Genomic DNA, 21,049 nt, shown 5'->3' with positions numbered 1-21,049 from the left:
TCGTGGTCCACCTCACTACCCGTTCGTCCAGATGACAAGAAAGGACTCCAAGGAGACCATGAGGGGACAGCACCACTGCAGATAGTTGGGGAGGTGCTGGCAAACAGGTGGATGTGCTGCACTGCCTCTGGAATGTGCCTGCAGATAGAGGGCTAGAGGAAGATGAGCAAGCAAGCAGCCTGTAAAGCAGGTAGGGGACAGCTAAGGTCCCTGCCGCACACAGACTCCCTGGAGCCACAGCTTCAAACTGTAAATGATACTGTACCCTCTCCACGGCGCCAGACACTGTGTGACCTTGCTGTGGCCAGACCCGGCTGCAGAAGCTGGCTCCCCTCTTCCAGAAACAGAGTAGCAGAGGCTCAGATGAGCGCGATCAGCCCACACACAGAGCTGAAGCTGGAATATGGCACTGCACCTCTGCTGGCTCAAAACACAGTGTCACCCTGTCAGCTGAGCCCTGTGCAGCTCCTGGGAAGGGATCTTTCTGCTGGGAGCCATTGCTGCCCACAACCCACTTGCTCTGAGTTGACCTTTTAGTCCCCAGTTCAGGGAGAGCTGTGGACTGGTGGCAGGACAGGCAGGTTTGTTACTCCATTAAAGTTACAAGGCACCAGCCAGGAGGACCCTGTGAACCTCTGATTCTGCTGGATGTATGAGGCAGCTGCTCAGATTGGCTTTTCTTTGCCTTTAATTCCTTACCAGGATAATGCATTTCACTTTCCTGCCATATAGCCAGATGGGGGACTTCTAGCAGTGCACACACTTGGCAGAAAAGTCTTTCTTCCTCCTCATTTCTCCTCCAGATATGCTTCTCTGCATGGATGGCCCAGTCACGGAGCTCAGCTGGAGAGCTTCACCCAAACGCCCGACGAAGAGTCCTCAGGCATTGCTGGGTCTTCTCGTCAGTGTGGCCTGGGCCAGGCATCATGGTCACAGGCACCACTCAGCCTCTCCTCCTCTCTGTGAAATGTGAACTGAACGCAACTCCCCTAACCTTGAGCAGTCCTTTGCTCCTGCTTTTATGTACAGTCCTCCTCTTTACCCAGTCCAGCACTTTCTGTCCCAGCCAAGTGTCTGTCCTGCTCTTCCCTCCGTACTGGAGAACCCTACCTTGGTTGAGCCAGGCTGCTCTTAAAAATCCCAGGTGTTCATGCCTGCCTGCCTCACCTGGGCACAGCACCTCTCAGCCCTCTCGTCCCAGGACTGACTTCTGAGGAGCTACTGAAGCTCCCCTGCCTGTGCCAGCATCACCGCCCATCAGCTCCTCACCTTGTCAGACATGAGGGTGGAGATGGAGCGGCCAATTTCATGGTAGTCCATGTTGGCCTGGCTTGGTCCCAGCAGCACAAAGATGAATCTGACAGGAATCGGGACCTCCAAGACAGATTCCAGGAAGACTGCCTCATTCAGCCGCACAAAGGCCATAGTTGGCTGCTCCAGGAACTGCACACAACCTACCAGGAGGCAATGTTTTGAGCAGAGTTAATCATTGAGGTGAGCTGTACTGGACTGACTTTTAACAGCAGAAAAAGCGATTTTGGAGGTTCCGTGCCATCCCAAACTTGTCTCCAGAACCACTGACACAGCATCAAGCTTCATGCCGAGGACTGCTCCAAGCCCCCTGTTCACTGATCATTCCCAAGCAGTGCTACTTTCTTTAGCTTCCCAGTTAGCCCATTCTTAACCCCTTACAGATGGGTGCTACTTACACTGTAGGAGGCTAATTTTAAATCAGAAGGTTGTTTTCCACAAAGCCACTGCCCTATGGAAGGAAGTCTCTTACATGTTACTTTTATCAAACAAACTTCTAATCTCATCAAAGAATGGAATCAGGTTTGCTTGAAGTGACCTATTTCCCATAAACCTCACTGCTTGGCAATAATTACATTCTTATTCTTTAGCTCTTTATTAATTGAATCCCATATTAGCTCTGCCAGTATTTTGGCTTGGAAGGATGTCAGGTTAAACAGCCTATAGGTACTGGAGCACTGCCCTTCCCTTCTTGAGCACTGATGCTGTGAGCTTTCTTCTGTTTTTCTTATATGTTCCCTGTATTCCTAGACTTTTCTTTGTTTCAGATGAAAATGAGCCAGTTCTCTAAAGACTCATAGGTGCAAACCGCACAGTTTGTTTTACAATGTCCACATCTCATCAATGCTTGGCAGCTTCCCTGGTTCCTAACAGATTGGGAAGCACTCCCGCATCCTCCGGCACACCAGCTGCTTCCTTCCCGTACTGAGCACAAATGTTTATTGAATACTTGCATTTCTCTGGCATTATTACTGATCTTTCTGACATCTGTGTCCAGCAAAGAGCTATGTTCTGTGTCAGACTGGCGAATCTGGGCCATTTGAGTGGCCAAGCAAATTGCAAGACACGGCCTTTCCTCAGAAATGATCAGTATCATCTGAGTATTCAAAGTGTGCTTATGAAGCTAGTTTGGCCTCATCGTGGTTAAGCATCAGCTTGGTACAACTGCCAAACCTCTTTGCCTGAGCTTTTCATCTACTGGATAGGCAATGACATTTACTTTGCTTGCAGTGTAGCTATGTCAGTGCCAGCAAAGTGCTGAGAACTACTCCTGTGGTCAGAAGCCCACTGATGCTCAGGCCTGCCTGCCCACAGCCCTCTTGTACAGAGAAGCATCTCTTGGCAGCACTACAGCCAATACGTGAGACCTTGCCACCAGCCAGGCCCTGCTTCCATGAACACAAAGCTCCCTGGCACATAGAGACAGCAACCAATGTTGGCCAGGGCAGGGCCCAGCTGCTGGCAAGGTGTGAAGAGGTCAGATGGAGCACAGTGATGGTCAGAGGACAGCACAAGGCCCGTCAGCAGGCAGCGCCGGGCCATCAGCCCCTCAGGCACCACTTACCCACTTCTGAGCTGCAAAATGGGATGTTCTGGTGAGCTTGGTGGGACTTTCTCCTCTAAGCTGGGCCCCAGCTGCCAGCAGCAGCATCTACCAACCTCTTAATTTAGGAAAGGAACTACCTTGGCACACCTTACATTTACCACGGACAAACAAAAAGTGCTGTCACCGCAGGAGAGAGAGTACAATGCCCCCTCCCCAGCTGAACTTTGGGAACATGTACAAGACATCCAAATGCCCCTCACAAGGGAGGGCACAGACAGCTGGAGCCAGACCAGGATCTGAACTGGTCTCTTTTGGTGCCAGGGAATTCTATGTGCTGCCTCTTACCCACAAGGACCACTGTGGCCTCTGCATCTTCAGGAATCTTCTCCATCAGCTTCAGGTATTTACGGTGGCCCTCAGAGTTATGGAGATGGGGGTTTTTCTGCCGGGGAAGAATACAAACAAGTAAAGACAGAGTCCCAATGCCTTCATCTCCCTGCACAACCTTGCACTCCGCTGGCATGTCTGCAGCCAGGCTTGTCTTGGCTGCACGCCTGACACAGGCAAGAGGCACCCTCACAGCAAAAGGCCACCCTGCAAGCGCCAGGGCTGTTGCTGTTGTTGCATGCTCCAGCAGACATTTGCAAACAGCATGAGACTAAAATTAGGTCCCATAATCATAACGCAGTGATCTGATTTTCAGCGCCCCAGGTAATCCAAGGGAGCTCAGCCCTTGCAAGTACAAGGTCCCCCACGAAGGGGCCCAGAGGTGGCGCCAAGGGCTGCCGCTGGCCAACAGTTGTCCCCAGGGTGTGGAAAAAGAAGCAGCAACCCACCACGTCACCCTCACCTCCTTGCACTCGGTCTCATTGGCCTTGGGGTCAGACATCTCAATGCGCTCTTCTCCCATGAGGGGCACGCAGGTGTCGGTGGTGTGGTTGTGGTGGTGGTTGCCCACGATGGAGTTCATGCTGGAGCTGGAGTGGTTCCTCGGGAAGAAGCCCTCCTTCTCATCGTTGGGGTGGCTGACAGGAGACAGTAGTGGCCATGAGGGGACCCTCCTCCCTTGCCACCTGGGGCTGAGAGACAACCCCCGAGCCCTGGCAGCCCCCAGCCACGTACCACCCACCTGTGCTTCAGCAGCAGGGCACGCAGCACGTTGGCTCTGTCTTCTGCTCTAATCTGGTCAGAGATGATCATGGTCTCCACCATGAGGTGCGCGATGCCAGGCAGCGTGGTCTGCTCCAGGTCAAGGAGGACGGCACCTGCCAGCAGGAGGGGAAGAGCCCTGCTCCTAATGTGCAGTGCTCCCCACTGCACACGCACTCTGGGAACACAGCTGCCCCACTAGCAGCCGTGCTTTGGATAGGGTACAGATTCTCTCAGCTGAGAAATGCCCCATGTCCAGGTGTCCCATGTCCTGTGTGTAAACCCTTGTCCCAAGAGAACTCAAAAACTCCAAGATGCATTGGCAGCTCTGTTATTTCCCTCTTGTTTTGGTCTCCCACTGACCAAACTTGCCTTTTCACACCAAAGATGAGTCCAAGACCTGCTGGACCAAGTACAGCTGAGTGCTGCAGCTGCCATGTGCCTGAGAGCAGCAAAGCAGAGCGAGGAACCAACACAGGCACCCTTGAGCAACCAGCACAGACCCTTGGCAGATGGGCTGCAGGATGGTCTGTCTCCACAGACCCTACACGGAGCCTGGACACAGACACTCTTGGAGTGTCTCCAGCGAGGGGCCAAACAGTGACAGAAGCTATCCAGCAAAACCCGTCCCAGAGCAAGACGCACACCCTGGCCTGACTCACCATGGGCAATCGTCTTCCTGAGCTCCAACAGGCTGCGGAAGGACAGTGAAGCTACGTGGGGTTTCCCCCATCTCGCTGTATCCTCCTCCACATCCTCCTCAAACTTGATCCAGCGGGCTGTCTCCCTCCAGTGCATCTCCTGGTTCTTATCCACCACCAGCTCGTTCAGCTCCACAAACACCTAGTGCGGATGACAGTGAGGACATGAGACTTACCCTGGTGCATACAGCTCTATCAGCAATACACAGGAAGCCTCAGGTTTCCTTTCAAGGTACGTCTTGGTCTAAAGCACTGCCTGAGCAGGACTGCCTTAGCTAAACTGAACTGAACAGAAGCAGTCAGGACAAATAACACTGGCAGCATGCCAGGAGCTTCCATCAGCACATGGAGCACCAGAAAGCTCCAAGTCAGATGGTGTGGGCAGAGAAGAGATGAGAATGATGCAATACTGCATCCCTTTCTACCAAACTGTGATGGTTTTGTCCACTGCCTGCTCCTTGGTTTCCTCCAAAATTTCCCCCCAAAACAATGTCACAGAGATTGTGACGTTACTGTGCTGCCAGCTGCCACAACAGTGCTACCATCTCTGTGACTTTTAAACGTCTTTCCTAAGGCTGAAACTTAGTGACTTCAGATTAATCTCTGCTTTTATTGAAAAAAGTGTATTTTCAGCCCTCGTGATAATGGGTAAGAGCGTGAAATGTCACCCCCAAGGTCATGTAAAGAATCAGTTACATTGAAACCATATTTATCACTTTATAAAGTCCCTGTACGTGGTCCTGATTTATCGCTTCTGAACAAGTGTGGGAGGACAGCACATGGATACCTCATGGGGCTTTCTATCCAACTTCTTCTTCTTCTTCTTTTTCTTGACAGATGGAGTTGATGCTAATTTTTTGCTTGTCCTGGTGATCTGACTCCGAGATGGTTTTTTCATCAGATGCCTCCTCACACCAGGGTTATCTTCAAAACGGTGGCCTGAAGACATGGGAAAAGGAATAAAGACCACCAGTTTGTCTAGTGTAAACACACTGGCAGGGAAACACATCCAAGCCCACCATTCTCTCATTAGCTTATGCTATCAAAGCCCGGGCAGCTGGAGCACTCACCATCATCTTCCAGACCTTTGAAAATCCTTCCTACCTCATCTGCCTACATTCAGCTCTTCCAGACATCTGCGAGCTGATTCCTTCAAGGTGAAGGCTTCCTCCTACGCTGCGCATACACTGGAGCCACGTTTGCAAAAGCTTTTATTCATGGCACCCAAATAACCGGTGCGTGAGCCCTCCCCATAGTCCCTCAGCGAAAAGCAACCTGAAGCCTTATCTGCACTGCTCTGCACCCAGACAGCACAGGCAGGCACCTGGGCATAAAGGGCAGCAAAGGGGAAGGATATTTAGCTGCTGGTCTGGGACACGTGGAAATATCAATGACTGTTTTATTTAATTGTGCAATGAGACTGTAGGATAACGGCGCAGACCAGGGTTGGCATGGAGGCTGGGCAGCCAACTCCAGCTATCGCTGTTTCTAAATGATCTGCAGAGCCACTGTAATGCTCTCTGAAAGGTCTGCGGTACAGAGCCGAATCAAAGCCTCCCAAAGCCTCCTGAGAGGCTGCTGAGGCTGCATTACAGACCCACCCCCAAGCTGCCGGTGCTGTTGACTAGCCAGCACCCACCAAAACCTGTCCACAACCATGCAATACCAGAGAAACAGCACCTGGGCATGGGCCTGCCACGGAGAGTAGTCCCCCTGGACACTACCTGGAGACAGCAAGGGTATCTTCCTCAGCATAAACAGCCCATGGGGATGGGAAAGCCTCAGAGCCTGGCTCCAGAATGGAAGATCAGGGGTTTTGCTCTGCATTGGTCCATGGAAGCTTGCTGGCCCTGCTCATAAGGCAAAAACAAGGTCTTCTACCTGGGGGACCAAGGGCAGCTCTTCATTGGCTGGGATGAGCGTTTAGGCTCCACAAACCTTTCTGCACTCAAGACCTGCAGCTCTCAAAGCAAGAGAGGGAACGAAAAGCACTGACCTTGAAGGCCAAGCAGTCTCTTTGATGTTGCAGGAAAACATGCATGTATCTCTGGCACGGAAACACATAGGCCCAGCACCAGGCCAGGCATACCATGGCCTTGCTCCTTGGAAATCTGGGTCGTTAAATTAAATATACAATGAATCAATACTGAGCCTCGGGGCATTTTCCCCCATTGGTTGTCCCACTGATGCACGTCCCGCAGACGGCTGGACTCCTCCCTGCTCCACTTACTGCGCTGCAATGTCGATAGGAGCCAGCGACTGCCCACTGCTACGAATGTTTCTGGGAGCCAAGCACATGCAGGGCTTCCTTGGACTTTTGCATGGATTTCTCAATTCCTGTGTGCATGGCAGCCCCTTCATTGCCCTCGGTGTGGACTTGTGCGTAAACAAATGGGTCACCAGGCGGATGATCTTGGTATCTGGCACCTTTGCTGCCATGCACCCTGTGACTCACACTCACTATGTCCCTACAGCAACAGGGCCAGAGGACACTGCCCAGCAAGACAGAGCACAACAAACCTCCCTTGTGATGATGCCAACCTGCTGTGCAGCACTCTTCAGCAACAGCCCCAGAAAGCACACACGAGTTCAGCCTCAGCCACCAAATAGTTGGAGGACAGATAAAACAAAAGGAGCCAAGTTTCCTACAGCACCTCCAGCAACTCCCACACTCGCTGACAGGGACAGGAGCTGAAGTGCAGCAGGCTCAGAGTGAGACAGTGAAGGCACCTCCAGAGCCCTACAGAAGAAAGGAGCCATCCCCTTGCTGCTCTCCCTTGGCAGTGCCTGTGGCCATTGAGATGACAGCTGGGGAAGGCAACTCAGGAGCAGGGTGAACTCATGGGCTTAATTTTGGAAGACGTCACTGGCTTTGGGAGTCTCACGTAGATGTGCCCAGGGTATAGCTCTGCCCTCCTTGCTTGAAGCCAAGCTCCCCAAGGTGGGTTGAAGCAGCCAAAGATGCTCTTGATGTGCCTCCTCTCCAGTGCTTCCCAGAAGCAGACCATGACACAGCGACAATGTCTGAGGACAGAGCACGATTCCTGTGGTGGCTCCACTACAACAAACTGGCACGTCATCCTCCCACACAGCATCTCCTACAGTTTCCTCCAGCAGATCTTCTTGCCACATTGGTTTCCATCAGTCAGATTGCTTAGCATGAATAAGTTCTTTTTCCACCAGCTTAAATCTGAAGATGACAAATACGACTTTGCACTGGTTAAAGTTTTCCCCTGGAGTGCCTGTGCTAGTCAGTCCAACTCAGCAGGCGACTGCCTTCAATTCACGTTAGCTCCTGCTTTCCTCCTCTCATTACCCTCTATCCACAAGCAGCAAGTCCAGAAGAGAGTATTTGTACCAGCACTAGAGAGCAACTTGCTATCCCTGCACCACAGGGACGGTGCACACTTCCCCCATGTATCCCAATGGTTAAGTTATAGCAAGAAAAAAAGAGACTGAAACCCCGTATCTGGGAATATTTAAAAGGAGACTAAACAAAATGCTAAGCAACATACAGTAAATCACAACCCCATGCTGGCTTTTGGAAAAAGCCACTGCCCTGCTCTGCCATCCAAATCTCTCCTGGCTGATGCTGTTTAACGTGATAGGGACAGCTGGACCCCAGCTCATTGCTGCTGCGATACAGATGTGCCCACACAGTACTCCTCATGCTCCGGACACTGAAAGGAGTGCAAGGAGACCAGCTCAGGTCCAACAGGGACACTACTCTGCCCAAAAGCTATTAAATTCCTCTGAGTTGGTCCTGGGAGAGGTACTGTCATGGAGCAAATAGCTGGGCGAGTGGCACTGGCTGGACATGAGCTGGCCCTCTGGTGTCTCTGTCAACTCTGCCCCTGCCAGACCTCTCTGCAGGTTTCATCCACAGCGTGGCTTCATCGTGCAGAAATAATCAAGAGTTGTACTGTGCTGAACAGCACATCCTATTCCAAGCACCTGCAGTATTAGCTGTAGCGATCAATGTGTTAACTGCTAGCAAGTCAAATTTCCCCATTTTACAAGCAATGCATATCGCACCTTGCAGAAGCAAGCTGCCCCTTCTACCTTCCCAGAAATAACCATCCTTTCCCGGGTGAACCTGGGGCAATTTCTCACAAGTGTAGTGTACAGTTTGCTCAGCTCAGGACAGCTGATGGAGCCAATTTGCTTCAGGTTTCTATTTTGAACTTTGCTGCTCTTGCACTGTCTACCAAGTAACAAGTAGCAGACCCAGACAGAAGCAAACCCTCACCTGCTGCTCCCTGCAGAAGCACATAGGGAGACATTTCTTCCCTGAAGGCTTGTAAAGATGGGCCAGTTGAGAAAGAGAACACAATGCTGGGACTGAGAGGCAGGGATGTTAAGTGTTTTGCCCGAGATCACACAGAGAGCCTGTGGCAGAGCCAGAAACTGAACCAAGGCGCCTTGAGTCCCTGTTGCAGGCGCTCTGCCGCCCCACTCCTGCACACAAAGCCAGCAAGCAGGCAAGCTCTGGAGCCATGCTACTCTCCCGTGTGTGCTCCTAAAATCCCCTTAAAAATTAACACATGACCTGGACAAGGACATTTGGGCAGCTGCCACAGAGCTATGGATATGAACAGCATCAATCCCAAGGTGATACACAAAGCCACCTTTTAACTGCGAGTTACCACCATCTGCTGAGGAAGGACAGCCTGTGCCAGGTGGGTGCAAGGCTCTGGTTTCTGCACAGTCCCCGGGATGGCTCAGAGATCCAGCTCTCCACAAGGGATGCACAGGTATGGAGACAGATGCAGAGAACAGAAAGACATTCTTTGCTCTCGGGATACCTATTCTCTCTTTCTCTGCTTTCCCACTCTTCCTTCCTTCCTCTTTTCGCCCTCCCAGGCACCCTGGCCAGCCTGCCATTAGCAGGTTTCACAGCCACGCTCAAACCTGCAGACATAGGGACTAGGTTATTTTCTCCTCTGGGCATTAGGCTATGGTGCAGAGCCGCGAACCTGATGCCCACCACTGCTTCAGATCCGCAGCCCAGCTCGAATTCCGGCAAAGAGGGAGCAGCGGCACACTGTCACCTTGTGCCACAGATGGAAAGGGAAATGTCTCTGTCCTTATACACACCTCAGAGCAGTCGCTTTTCCTCTGGCCACGGCACAGGCTATATCCTGATAAGCACAAACAGCAAGATGCCTCTGGAGCTCCTCAAATGAGACACACACAGGGAAGCACCTTAGCACTATGACACAGATCTGTACAGAGACCTCAGACAGACACACAGACACCAGACAGCTCCTCCAGCATCCCCAGGCACCTTGCAGCAGACTTCACCTCCTCTAAATCGGGAGACCAACCTGACACGGAGAGGGTGCAGACAGCACACACGGGGTGGGGGATACGCACTTTAGCTGGGTGCTCTGATCTACAGCTGTGACCGTGGGGTCACTGCTCTGGTACTTACAGGTGGGCTCCCCGCCAGGGTAGCCCAGATGGTTTCTGATGGCCTCCCATAAATCATAGTCTTCAAAATTGAAGGCAAATTCATCAAAGTCTTCATAGGTGAGTGAGTTGCGAATGCAGGTGCTTATCGCTACCTCCGGGCTGCTGCCCCCTTCCGATTCCTTCTCCGCCACCTCTCTCTCTTGAAAGGTTGTCATTTTGTCCTTGCGAAGGTCAGGGGTCAGGTGCCATGAGCCACTCACCTTCTGAGGAAGGGCTGGGGTAGCCAGGTAGTCAGAAAGCAAGCTGCCCCTGGTGAGGCTTCACCGCAGACCCAGGGCCAGCCCTGGTGCCTCGCTCCCCTCCTCACAGGGCATGAAGGTGCCAGCAGCAGCAGCCCCTGGGGACTGGGAGGAGGTCCTGGTAAGGCTGGCTCTGGCTGGAGGTGCTTCCGTGGGGAGCTGTCCCACTGGTTCCTGGGGAGCAGGATCCTCGCTCTGCCGCGGGGGCTCGTGCTGGCTGCCCGGGGACGGCCAGGCTGTGAGCGCAGCACCACTCCACTCCCTCACTCCCCTCTGGTGTCTCCCTCCCTCTCCAGGCTGCAGAGCAACCTATTGAATTCTCCATGTCCTCGGGCCCGGAGCGTGCATTTCCATGACGTCTCTGCTGTCTGCCCTGGCGCCGCGCACAGGAGCAGTCCCCCTCCGAGCCACTCCGGAGCGGGCAGCTGCCACTTCGCTGGGAGAGCAGAGGAGAGGGGAGGCTGCTCACCTCAGGTTCTCTGCGATGACAGAGCTGGCGTGTCACACAGAGGACTGATCGCTGGGAAAGTGTGTCAGGAAAGGAGAGAGCTAGGGCTCAGGGAAATGCAGGGAGCCCTGAACCAGAGAGGGCAGTGGGGCGGGTGGAGGAGCAAGCATCTGTGGGGTGGGTGTGAGTAGAGGTGCTGGAAACATGGGGACCAGCGCTGTGGACACTGCAAAGCTGACAGAGAGGAACCAGGGCTGGAACAGCATGGGCTGGGGGACAGGGAGGTGAGGACCAGGTCCTGAGGCAGGCTGAAGACCATGCCTGGAGCTGCTCGGGAAGAGGGCAGAGCAGGGAGAAGGAAGGGACACATGCAGCAATAACGTAGGTAATGTCGCAAAGCCTCACTTTTCATGCCATCCAAGTCAGCAGATGCCAGCATCTGGGCCTCGGCCTCGTCCGTGGGGACACGCTGGTACGCCGCGCTCTCCAGCGTGGTCATGCTGCCGATGCACATCCTCTCCTTCAAGTCATAGGTGACCCGCTGTCCGCTCGCCACCTGGCCCCAGGGCTTGCGCTTCTCCCACCCGCGAGACAGACGTTCCCGAGGCCCGGGGAGGCTGTAAGCACCAGAAAAGACTGATGGTAGCAAATGAGGTGAGTGAGGATGGGGCATAGCCCCTCTCAGGGGCTGAGGTCCCTCAGCCCAGCCCTGACCAACAAGTCCCTGAGAAGGAGCAGAGCCAGGAGTCACCTATCCCAAAACCTAAAGGTTGCCCCTTCTGCTCCTTCTTCAGGCTGGGCACAGGGTCTGTGGAGTGACCCTGAGCCAAGGACAGAGGCAGGCAGCTCTGCATGGGCTCACCTACCTGCAGAGGGAGGCAGGGCCCTTGTCCTGCAGCAGGTCGGCGAAGAGCGGCACAGGAGACAGGATGCCACACTCCTCCTCCACGTGGAACTGCGCGGGGGCCCGAGAGCTGCCGGACTCCTCCTCATCGCTGCCGATGGTGAACTGCAGAGAGGACAGTCCTGACAGCAAGAGCCAGGGCAGGCAGCCTTCACCCCATCCCTGATGGGCAGATCTTCCCCAGGTCCCCACCTCCTAGAAGGAGCCACAGTGACTTCCCCCATGTGCCCCATACCCTGGGACTGGCCATATTGAGCCCCGCTGTATCCTATACACCCTAAGAACAGCCACATTTGATCTTCCCCCGTGGGTCTTACATCCCCAGAATGGTCATGCACACCCTCCCCAGCATCCACCCCAAGCAATGGCTTATCTATCACTGTCCTGCAGTGCCCATCTCTGCTACGCAGGGACAAAACCACTCCTCCTACAACACTGCACAGATACAAGCTCTTCCCTGAGCACCACACTGCCGTGACCACGCACCCTGGCACACTCCTGGCATCAACTCTCCCTCCACTTCCCCCCAGCCTCCAAGCCCCATGCAGGCAGGGATGCCCTGGCCTTGCCTTTGCTTTGCCTGGAGGCTCCAGCTTAGGGGATGTGTCTTTCCCACGAGCTTCACCCTCAAGCTCTGCAGAGGTCTCTTTCTCCTGGGCCTCCTCTGCCTCAGACTCTCCTTCTTCTTCTTCTTCTTCTTCTTCTTCTTCCTCTTCTTCTCCCCTCTCCTCGTCCTCTTCCTGGATGGTGGGGGTCACTTCTGATGGGGGTACCGAGGTTTTCTTCTTTTTCCTCCTCTTTTTTTTCCTCCTGCTGGTGCAGGGGGGCCTCTTTTGGAACTTGAGGGCAGAAGGGAGGTGAGTGGAAAGGGGATGATGGATGTGGTGCGAGGTTTGGCGGTGGACTGAAGAGAAAAAGAGAGTCAGGGGCAGGAAGCGGCTGGGAGGAACCTGCCAGGCGCCCCTCCAGGAAACAGCATGGTCTGGAGATCAAGGGCCAGGAAGGGCAAGGAGAGCCACCAGCCCACAGGGACATAGCAGAGCTCTTGCAGTGGTGCGGCAGGCTGAGCCCAGCCTGGGGTGGCTGAGGAGGCAGCCCTCCTGCACTGCCTAACCACCCCGAGGCAGCCCCACGGCCTTAGGGAAGGCAGGGCACCTCTCCCAGTGTTGCCAAAAGCCATTAGCATGGCTATGCAGAGCTGCAGTGGCCTGCCAGAGGCACCATTCCCTTCGTGGGGAAATGTTTCTCGCATCCTCAAACAATCATGATTTGGGCCCTTTACAAACATTTCTTTCCTGCATAGTGTTCTTTGAGTTAAATAGATGCACCTTGTTTATCCCCCAGGCTTTGGCAGAAAGGCCCTCCTGCATACCCACAGGAACCACAGACCAAGCCTTTTAGTGCAGATGCAACCTAAGTCCACATCCCAAGGACTGTGAGGGCTTGTGCCTACCAGTCTCTGAGATGCAGGTTCAATTAGGAGGTCGTCTTTTAAAAACCAGGGTAAAAAACAGGGCAGAAGGACTTTTCTTTGAACTAATCTACGAAGATAAATTTATACAGACTTGACCTGGGTGTCACGGGAATTAGAGTGTGAGAAGAAATTAATGGCATTTCTGAGCCTTCACTCAAAAACAACGATAATGCACCGTGCAGGGAACAGGGTAAGCTCAGCATCTCCCTGCAAGAGAGAGTAAAGCCATTTCTGCCAGCCCTGTCTGCAGGCACAAAGCCTCCCATGGACAGCCTGCAGGATGCGCAGACCCTCGGGCTGCACCCGGAGCAGCTGAAATCACGGGGGCACCAGCCCCCTTGCAAGGGGGCTTTGCTCAGCAGCTCTTCCTGAGGAATTGTTTCCAGTCTGTTTTGATTTGGTTCCTTCCCAGCTTTCCTGTGACATGGCAGCAAAATCTGTTTATAGTGAAAACCACCTTCAAAGGACATTTTCAATGGAAGCTGTAACCTTCTCCCTGGGAGAGCCAGGCAGGTTCATTGTTCTGCTGTCATGTTTCCTTTCCTTTGGTTTCTCAAGTCTTTTCTCCCTTGTTTCCCCCCTTGGGAACAGCAGGGATATTTCACACACCCCCCCAGTTCTGCAGGAGAGGCTTGTGGCAAGATTAGAGGAGACGGGGAATGGGCAGACATCGGCAAGCTAGAAGAAGAGTTTGAGCTCTATTTATAAACACTTCTTCCTCCAAAGTGCTCTCTAGTTCTTTGACTTAACCAGGTGTACCTTCTTTCAACCACAGTTTTTGGCACAAAGACTCTCCTGCCCTGCTGCTGCGCTCCTGTGGTGCTGCTCTGCACACCACGGATAGGTCAGGCATAAATTTCTCACCTAAGCAGCAGCAAGGAAGGCCCCAGCTGTACGCTTGTTGCTCCTTCTACAGCACAAAGCTGCTGGTGAGGACACAGCCCATCTTTCCCTTCTGCCTTGTTCACATCAGCCCAAGACAGGAACGTTCACATTTTGGACCAGAAGGAAAGCAAACCCTTGGGCTGCGGGGAAGGGCAGCAATGGTCTGTGGTTCGTCTAACACAGGTTTAAAGGGTAGCCTTGCACTTCACCCCTGCACCCAGCACCCCTTGAGTCAACTGATCACATCTCCGCAGAGGTGGGAAGAACAGACCTCTCCCAAACACAGAAGGCTTCAACCTCCCTCTTCTTGCTCACTGTCCTCCTGCAACTCCTGTGTCCCCAGCCCCTGCCCTCCTTCCCTGCTCCCCTCCTTGCACTGTCTGGCCGCATGGAAAGTTATTGCCAAACCAGTGTCCTAGATGTTCGACTATGCTTCTCAGTGAACTGGATACGAGAGAGATGAAAAAGTAATTTGGATAAGAAGCCCAGAAGGAAGAGCCTTCACATTAGGAATTGCTGGCTTTGAACAGGGCAGGAAACATTTCTAAACCCAGAGGACATTCACCTCCATGGGCTCATATGTTGTCTTTCAAAGTCTGATGACCTAACCAGATCTTCCAGCTTTATGAATACCAACTGCATAAAACTTCTGATAACCAGGGTTGATGTAGTCCTAGATAACAGGGATACATCAGGACCTCAGAGGAAAACAAGCTTCTTTCTGACAAAGAAAAAAGGACTCTCCTATTAAGAAGAAAATAAACCCCAAACAGTACAAATCTCTAGTCAAGTTTTCAAAGAAGCTTCTGCCATGCATGCTCAAGCAGATCATCCGTGTCCTCCAAGCCAACACACACACCTGTGCACACAGGCAGAGCTTGGGAGCAGCTGAGTCCTACCAGCACAGGACAGGTATTCGCCCCACAGCAAAGCTATCAGCACCTTGCAGCCATGTGCGCGAGCGACTGCATGCTCAGGTGGAAAGTGTTATTTGAACAGAGCCTCTTGTGCAGAAATGGCACAAGCAGAAAATAGCAGCTGGGGCGCACTACAGTAATAGACTTTTACAGGCAGACTTTTACAACAGCCATTGGAAACGAGTGGCCAAGCAGAAAACAGCCTGGTGATGTACTTGGAACATAATGTTCCCGAGGTTGTATCGCATCAAAGCTAAGCTGGAAAATAAGCAGTATCTGACTGTGGAGAGCTGCAGAGTGGGAAACTCTTCCAGGCACTGCTACTTGTCTGCCACAAAACCAGGCTGATGGCTGGGGGCCTCTGCTTCCTGCCCTTCACTGCTGTTACCACAACCCACCCATACCAGGCAATAGCTTATGGCCACTCTTGTGGGCACGCTCTCATTTTACAGCCAAAGTGAGTTTGGACAGACTGGTTGCCTTCACCATGGAAGGGCAGCTAGACAAATAAACACATTGATCAGACGAGTTCAGGTGAGATAGTTACAGCATTTTAAATTCACACCCCATTTTCATGTTGCAGACCTTTCTTTGAGCAGATAAGCCTGAGGGCTTCATGGTTACTATTTAGAAATACACAGGCATGTCTGACTGGAGCCATCTGCTTTCAGACTGGGGAGGACAGCCTGGCTTTTGGCCATATTTGGATGTTTCTTTGCAGCCATATGGAAGAAAAATCGTTTCAAACTGGAAATTTCAAGGTGGGGGAAGTGGCTGCAGAGGTCCTGGATGCTGGGTGAGGAGGTGAGCAAAGACCCGAGGCTGAGCTCTGCTGCTGCACGGGCTGGGCAGTGGCTATGCCTCTGGGGACAGAACACAGAACAGACTGGGAAGAGGCCATGGGCACTGGTGTTGAACTGGGTGTGTGTAGCACTTTGGGAACGCTCTGAACAGAGGAGGAATAGCAGGCTAACGTGATCTGCAGGGCCCCAGCACAACGCTGCAGAGCACATGGGGCTGAGTGAGGGTTGCTGGTGAGGGTGAAAGTGGGTACAACGATTCAAACCTACATACATTCAAAATCTCTCTCACTGTAGCTGCGTCTTTGCTTCTCCAGATTGCTTGATGCTGACTTGCTTATCAGGTCCCCAAATCTCTCGACTGACAAAGTCTTATCCAAGTCCTCATCGTCCTCGGCACCAGGAGAGGCTTTCTCTGCGCGATCTCTGCCCTGCACAGAAACCGCCAGACAAGAGTCAAACACTGCAGACCCCTATGGCCCTCTGGGTCCTTCTGCCTCGCAAACAGTGCTGGGCTTGCTGAGGAGCAGCAGGCTCCACACGACAGGGCTGGGGCAGAGCTCCTCACTTAGAGGTGCAGCTCTGCTCGAAACCAAGGGCCAGAACAGATCAGCAACCTCCACATCATGCTCAGCAGAGACCTTAGTGGTCCTCCACACCTCCCTTGAGTGGCAGGTATCCAGGGACTATGGCAGTGCCTGAATTTCCTACTAGAGGAGATGCGTAGCTTTTGTTTAACTGGAATTTCTCTCTCCTTGCATCTAACTTCTGCCCTCTGGCCTTCCCTTCGCTCAGTCATCCCTCATTTTCTTAGACCTCCTCCATATTTTCCCCGAGGTCAGCGACCACCGTGTGCCTCCCCACCTCCCCTCCGCATCCTAGGAGCCCCCCTTTCCCCTTGGCATGCCTTCTTCAGGCTTTTCTGCCTGTTTTCCTCCCATTTCAGGCTATGGGCTCTTTTCTGCCTTTTGCCAGTGGACACGCTCTGAGAAGAGCATCGCCAGCTGACTCCTGTCCTTTCTGCCTCCCAAGCAGCTGCAGCTGGTAAAATTTTCCGTCAATGTAGCTGAAATGCTAGTGCGGAGCTGTTGTGGACTCCCGTGTTTCCATGGAAACAGGAGGAGGCCCAACTGTGACAAATCTGTCTGTGCTGGGTGGAAAGAGGGAGCCAGGCGGCTTTAGCCGAGTTGTGCTGCTCCCTGCATCCCCCAGCTGTTCCCAGCTGTGCTCTGGGAGGAGCTCCGTATCTGTGGTGAGCCTGCTTCTCCTCTCACCTCAGCATAGGGGTCCCAAGCTCAGCCTAAAAGGAGGGAGTCCAATTGCAAGCCGCCCAGCTCCTCCTGCTACTTGCCTACCCCCCACAACGGCAGGTGAAGGCACAGGGACCCCGCAGAGCAACCTCTGGTCATTTCTGGACCAGTTTGTTATCTGCACAGAGAGTGGATGTGGGCTCGTGGGCAGCCCTGGGGCACCCTTCATGCAGACCTGACCCTGGTGAGCGGCGGCGGGGTTTTGAGCGGCGGCTGTGTCTCCTGCTGCAGCAGGCTGCCAGGACACGGGTCCTGCACTCAGCCTGGCAGGGGCACAGTCCCCGGGGAAGAGACAAAACCGCTGCTGCTGGATTCCCACCTCACCTGCTGCAAGTCGATGAAGACATCTCCTACGGGAGGGGACTCTCCAGCTGCCATTTTGGTTCAGGACCTAAGGGCCTGGGCAAAATATCAACCCTTCTCTTTCACCGGCAGGCACCCAGCAAACCTGGAGAGTGGCATAACCTGTGGAGAGAGGGCAGGACAAGGGAATGTCGTGGGAGACTGCTGGCCACTGCCCTCAACGCCCCTGGCTCCTAACCCAGAGAGGTCACCTCACCAGCCCTCAGGGAACCTCCCTGGCATCGCCAGGACAGGGCTGTCCCTTCTCACACTGCAGTGAGGGGGCGAAAGCAGCGCAGCCCACGCTGTGGCTCCAACAGGGCAGAAGAGGACAGGGTGCACCACAACCTGGTGCTTGGTGGGTGCAGGGGCTGACAGAGACAGCAGCCACGTGTGGCTCCTGCGCAGGCTGTGCGGGAGAGGGAAAGGCTTCCTGCTCAGCCACCTCTGCACTGGCTCATCTGTGCAAAGGAGGGCCTGACTGACCGCTGGGGAAGGATAAAGTTGGAGAGAGGGGGTGCTGGGAGGGCATGCCAGGAGCAGGCAGAGGAGCGGTCCTGTGCCACCCAGCTTTAATAGGGCAGATCTCAAAATAGGCAGGAGGAACCTCAGGCAGATCTGTGCAGGCCAGAGAGATGGCACAAGGACAAAAAGGTCAGCATTGAGACACAAAGCAACACGTTACGGGGAAGAGGCCAACCTTCAGACTGCAGATCCATGCCCTGCCTGCACTGGTGTGGGTAGGGGACACAGAAGACCCCACGGGCAGCTCAAGGGAGTGCTCTGCTCAATACGCAGCTGCAAGCAAAGAAGGCAATGAGGTGCCACAGTTGACAAGGAGTGAGATGGAGACTAACAAAGAAATTACTGTAGTCACATCATCCACAACAGCACAGGTTAGATTCAGCATGGGCTGCACCCCAAGAAGAGTTGGAGATGCCACAGAGACTGGCACTGGGAAGATACTGACCTCCAAAAACCCACCTGAACTCGTATGAAGAGGGAGAGGAGATGTAAGCATATGCACAGTGCCTTGAACACAGACATAAGCAAAGTGTTCTCATCGCAGCACAAGAAAAGGGACATTCGTTAAAACGACAAGGGTGGAATACAAATGAATTCAAACCTGGCAAAACAAAACATTTTTTTCAGTGATGTCATCGAGGAGGAAAAAACTGCAAAGTCAGAGCCATCTCTCCAGGTAACAAGTTGTCATATTGATGACAAAGAAAATTAAGAGAAGTTAACCTCATCTTTCAGAACAAGCTTTTCTCCAGCTATGAAAGCTTTAGAAGAAGTATTATAGGTTATACCTTAGTAATCTGCTGGGTTTCTTACTATCTCATCTGAAGAACCTAGAATGGGGCAGTGTTCAAGACAGGCCACTAAAACAGATGGCCTAAAGCTGATACCAGATACCACTTTATCATCCCTTTCTATCTTGGAAGATCTCCAGAAGGTGCTACTACAGTCTTTGCTTACTCTGCCTACCTGAAGGTACCCATTTAACTTATTCAACCCAAAAAGCCTGGGGCCATCCAGGCAAGTTTTTGAGGAGCTAATGTGACCACTGATGAAGCATCGTCCCTTGGTCCATGCTCCTAATTATCAGGAACAAGGCAAAACTTAATGGAAGAAACCCCTCAAACACACCTCATTGGACTCTTCAGTAATTGCATCCCTCAATGAGACCTGAAAAGCTCAAGAGAAATGTGCTGCCAAGATAGACATCTAAAAAGCAAATGCAGAGTCCAGGCCATAAGGAACAGATCAAAAAAGAATGAAAATACCCAATTCACTCTGTAGGTCTCAAGCTGCAATCTTCAACTTCACACCCTGTTTTCCAAGAAAGAGAGCAAAAGAGTTCTGAAAGAGAAAGCAGAAAAAAGGAGAAAGGTCTGGAAATCATTTGTAAGCAGAGACTGCGCTGCTTTTTAGTAGGACACATGATAGAGGAAAGGGAAAGACATGGCTTTTGTTTCCTTTCACATTTCACTGAAGAAGAGGGTATCATTCCATGAAAGCAAACAGCAGCGCATTTGAAACTGAAGGCAGGGAACACTTAATTCCAGGGGGAAGGGCTGGCGGAGGAACCTGGCTCTGCAGCCGTGCAAGGCCACAGCACCACGACTGCTAAAGAGCAGACTGGGTATTTGTGAGGAACACAATATCCACAGCCACAGACTGCAGGCTAAAACGTGCTACAAGCACTACTACTTCAGGGAGTAAAATGCTTTGGACAGCAGCTCTTGTAGCAGCAGAATCCCTAACAACTAGCAAAACGGTAAAGGTAATTTTACAAAAGAAAGGCTAATGCTCAGCTCCACCGCTGTGCCACTCTGTGCCTTGTGGGGCCTCCAAAGGAAACTGCAAACCAGCAGCAATGTTGTGAAACAATGTGCTTTGTTTCACATCAAGCGCAGGTTTGCCTGGAGCTCGCAGAGGCTTGCAGGGGTGTTAGGAAACCCATGGCCTGGGACCTGCTGGAGGCAATGACCTCTGCTGGCTCCAGCTTTGCAGGATGTTAGTATGAGTTTAAAACTGCAGCCTGCCTGCCTAAACGAAGTTAAAAGGGAGGGAAAATCCAGCGCTCAATCTTTCTTTATCCACCAAAGCAGCGTTTTCTGAAACATGCAGAAAATGTCACTTTAATGACGCTGCTGAACAGCTAAAAGCAACACAGTTGTACTACCAGGAAAGCAAGAGAGCCCTCGGGACTTGCTTTGAAATTTCAGGGGGACTGCAAGGTACCCGTAGGGTTTCCATCAATCCCCTGCTCACCGCCCTGTGAAAGTGGGACGTGATGCACGGGCACCCTGAGCCGGTCTCCGAGGCGGGGAGGCCTGGGAGCAGAGCTACCAGTGGGACCCCCCGCTTTAGGGTCGAGAGAGGGGCGAGGATGGGGGGCACGTTCTCCAACCCTAACCCTGCCGGCTCTCCTGCCTTCTCGGGAAGGGAGAGCCCACGGCCTAGGAGCACTGGTGCTCCCTTTAAGTGCCTTAATTGATGGCTGGCCACTAGAGGCCACTTGCCCCTTGCTCTGTGCAACCAACCTCTGGGAGAAAGGCTGGATGGACACTGACTTGGATCTGTCCTGGCTTTTCTATCACCCACAGCAGAAGGAGTTCAGAGAAGAGAGACAAAAATTGCCGGTAGGCCAGAGGGATTGATTTATAAGGAAAGGTTAGGAGCTAAATTTGTCTAGCACAGTATGGGATGACTAAGATGGGGAGGGGACGAGCCAGCAGTCTGGAAAGATCTCAAGGGTGTAAAACACGACTAAAGATTTTCTTTATTTTTTTTTTTAGGCATCTTTACCCAAAAAGACTTAGAAATGGGTAAAAATTTGTAAGATAAATTTAAAATTAATATCAGGGAGAATTCTGCTAATGAGCATCAAGCTGAAGCGCCCAGCCTGCTGGCATCACTGCCTGGGCTGCCATAAGAAGAACACAAGACAAAAAGGGAAAGAAAAAAAACCCAACAATAAAGAAAATTGAATGAAGGGTACCTTCATCCGACTGTATCTCCTGGTTGTTGGGTGTACG

General features: G+C 52.6%; 1 protein-coding gene across 1 annotated transcript; it reads right to left on the bottom strand.

Annotated features, from left to right (window-relative positions):
- Positions 1-1,269: 1,269 nt before the first annotated feature.
- LOC104541647 (anion exchange protein 3-like) lies at positions 1,270-17,537 on the bottom strand (the record flags this gene model as incomplete). The annotated part of the gene is made up of 11 exons (XM_010185757.1): positions 17,484-17,537; positions 16,124-16,280; positions 12,343-12,677; positions 11,736-11,878; positions 11,275-11,486; positions 5,495-5,646; positions 4,669-4,849; positions 3,987-4,122; positions 3,708-3,882; positions 3,203-3,299; positions 1,270-1,454 (listed from the first exon to the last, which is right to left on the bottom strand). Coding segments are annotated over exons 1-11 (1,827 nt in total), but the record flags the coding sequence as incomplete, so codon positions are not given.
- Positions 17,538-21,049: the final 3,512 nt, after the last annotated feature.

The sequence above is a fragment of the Mesitornis unicolor genome, unplaced genomic scaffold (genome assembly GCF_000695765.1).
Source record: "Mesitornis unicolor isolate BGI_N332 unplaced genomic scaffold, ASM69576v1 scaffold49125, whole genome shotgun sequence".
Lineage (NCBI taxonomy): Eukaryota > Metazoa > Chordata > Aves > Mesitornithiformes > Mesitornithidae > Mesitornis > Mesitornis unicolor.
Note: the sequence above shows the minus strand (reverse complement) of the source record. Positions and strands in the feature narration are given on the sequence as shown.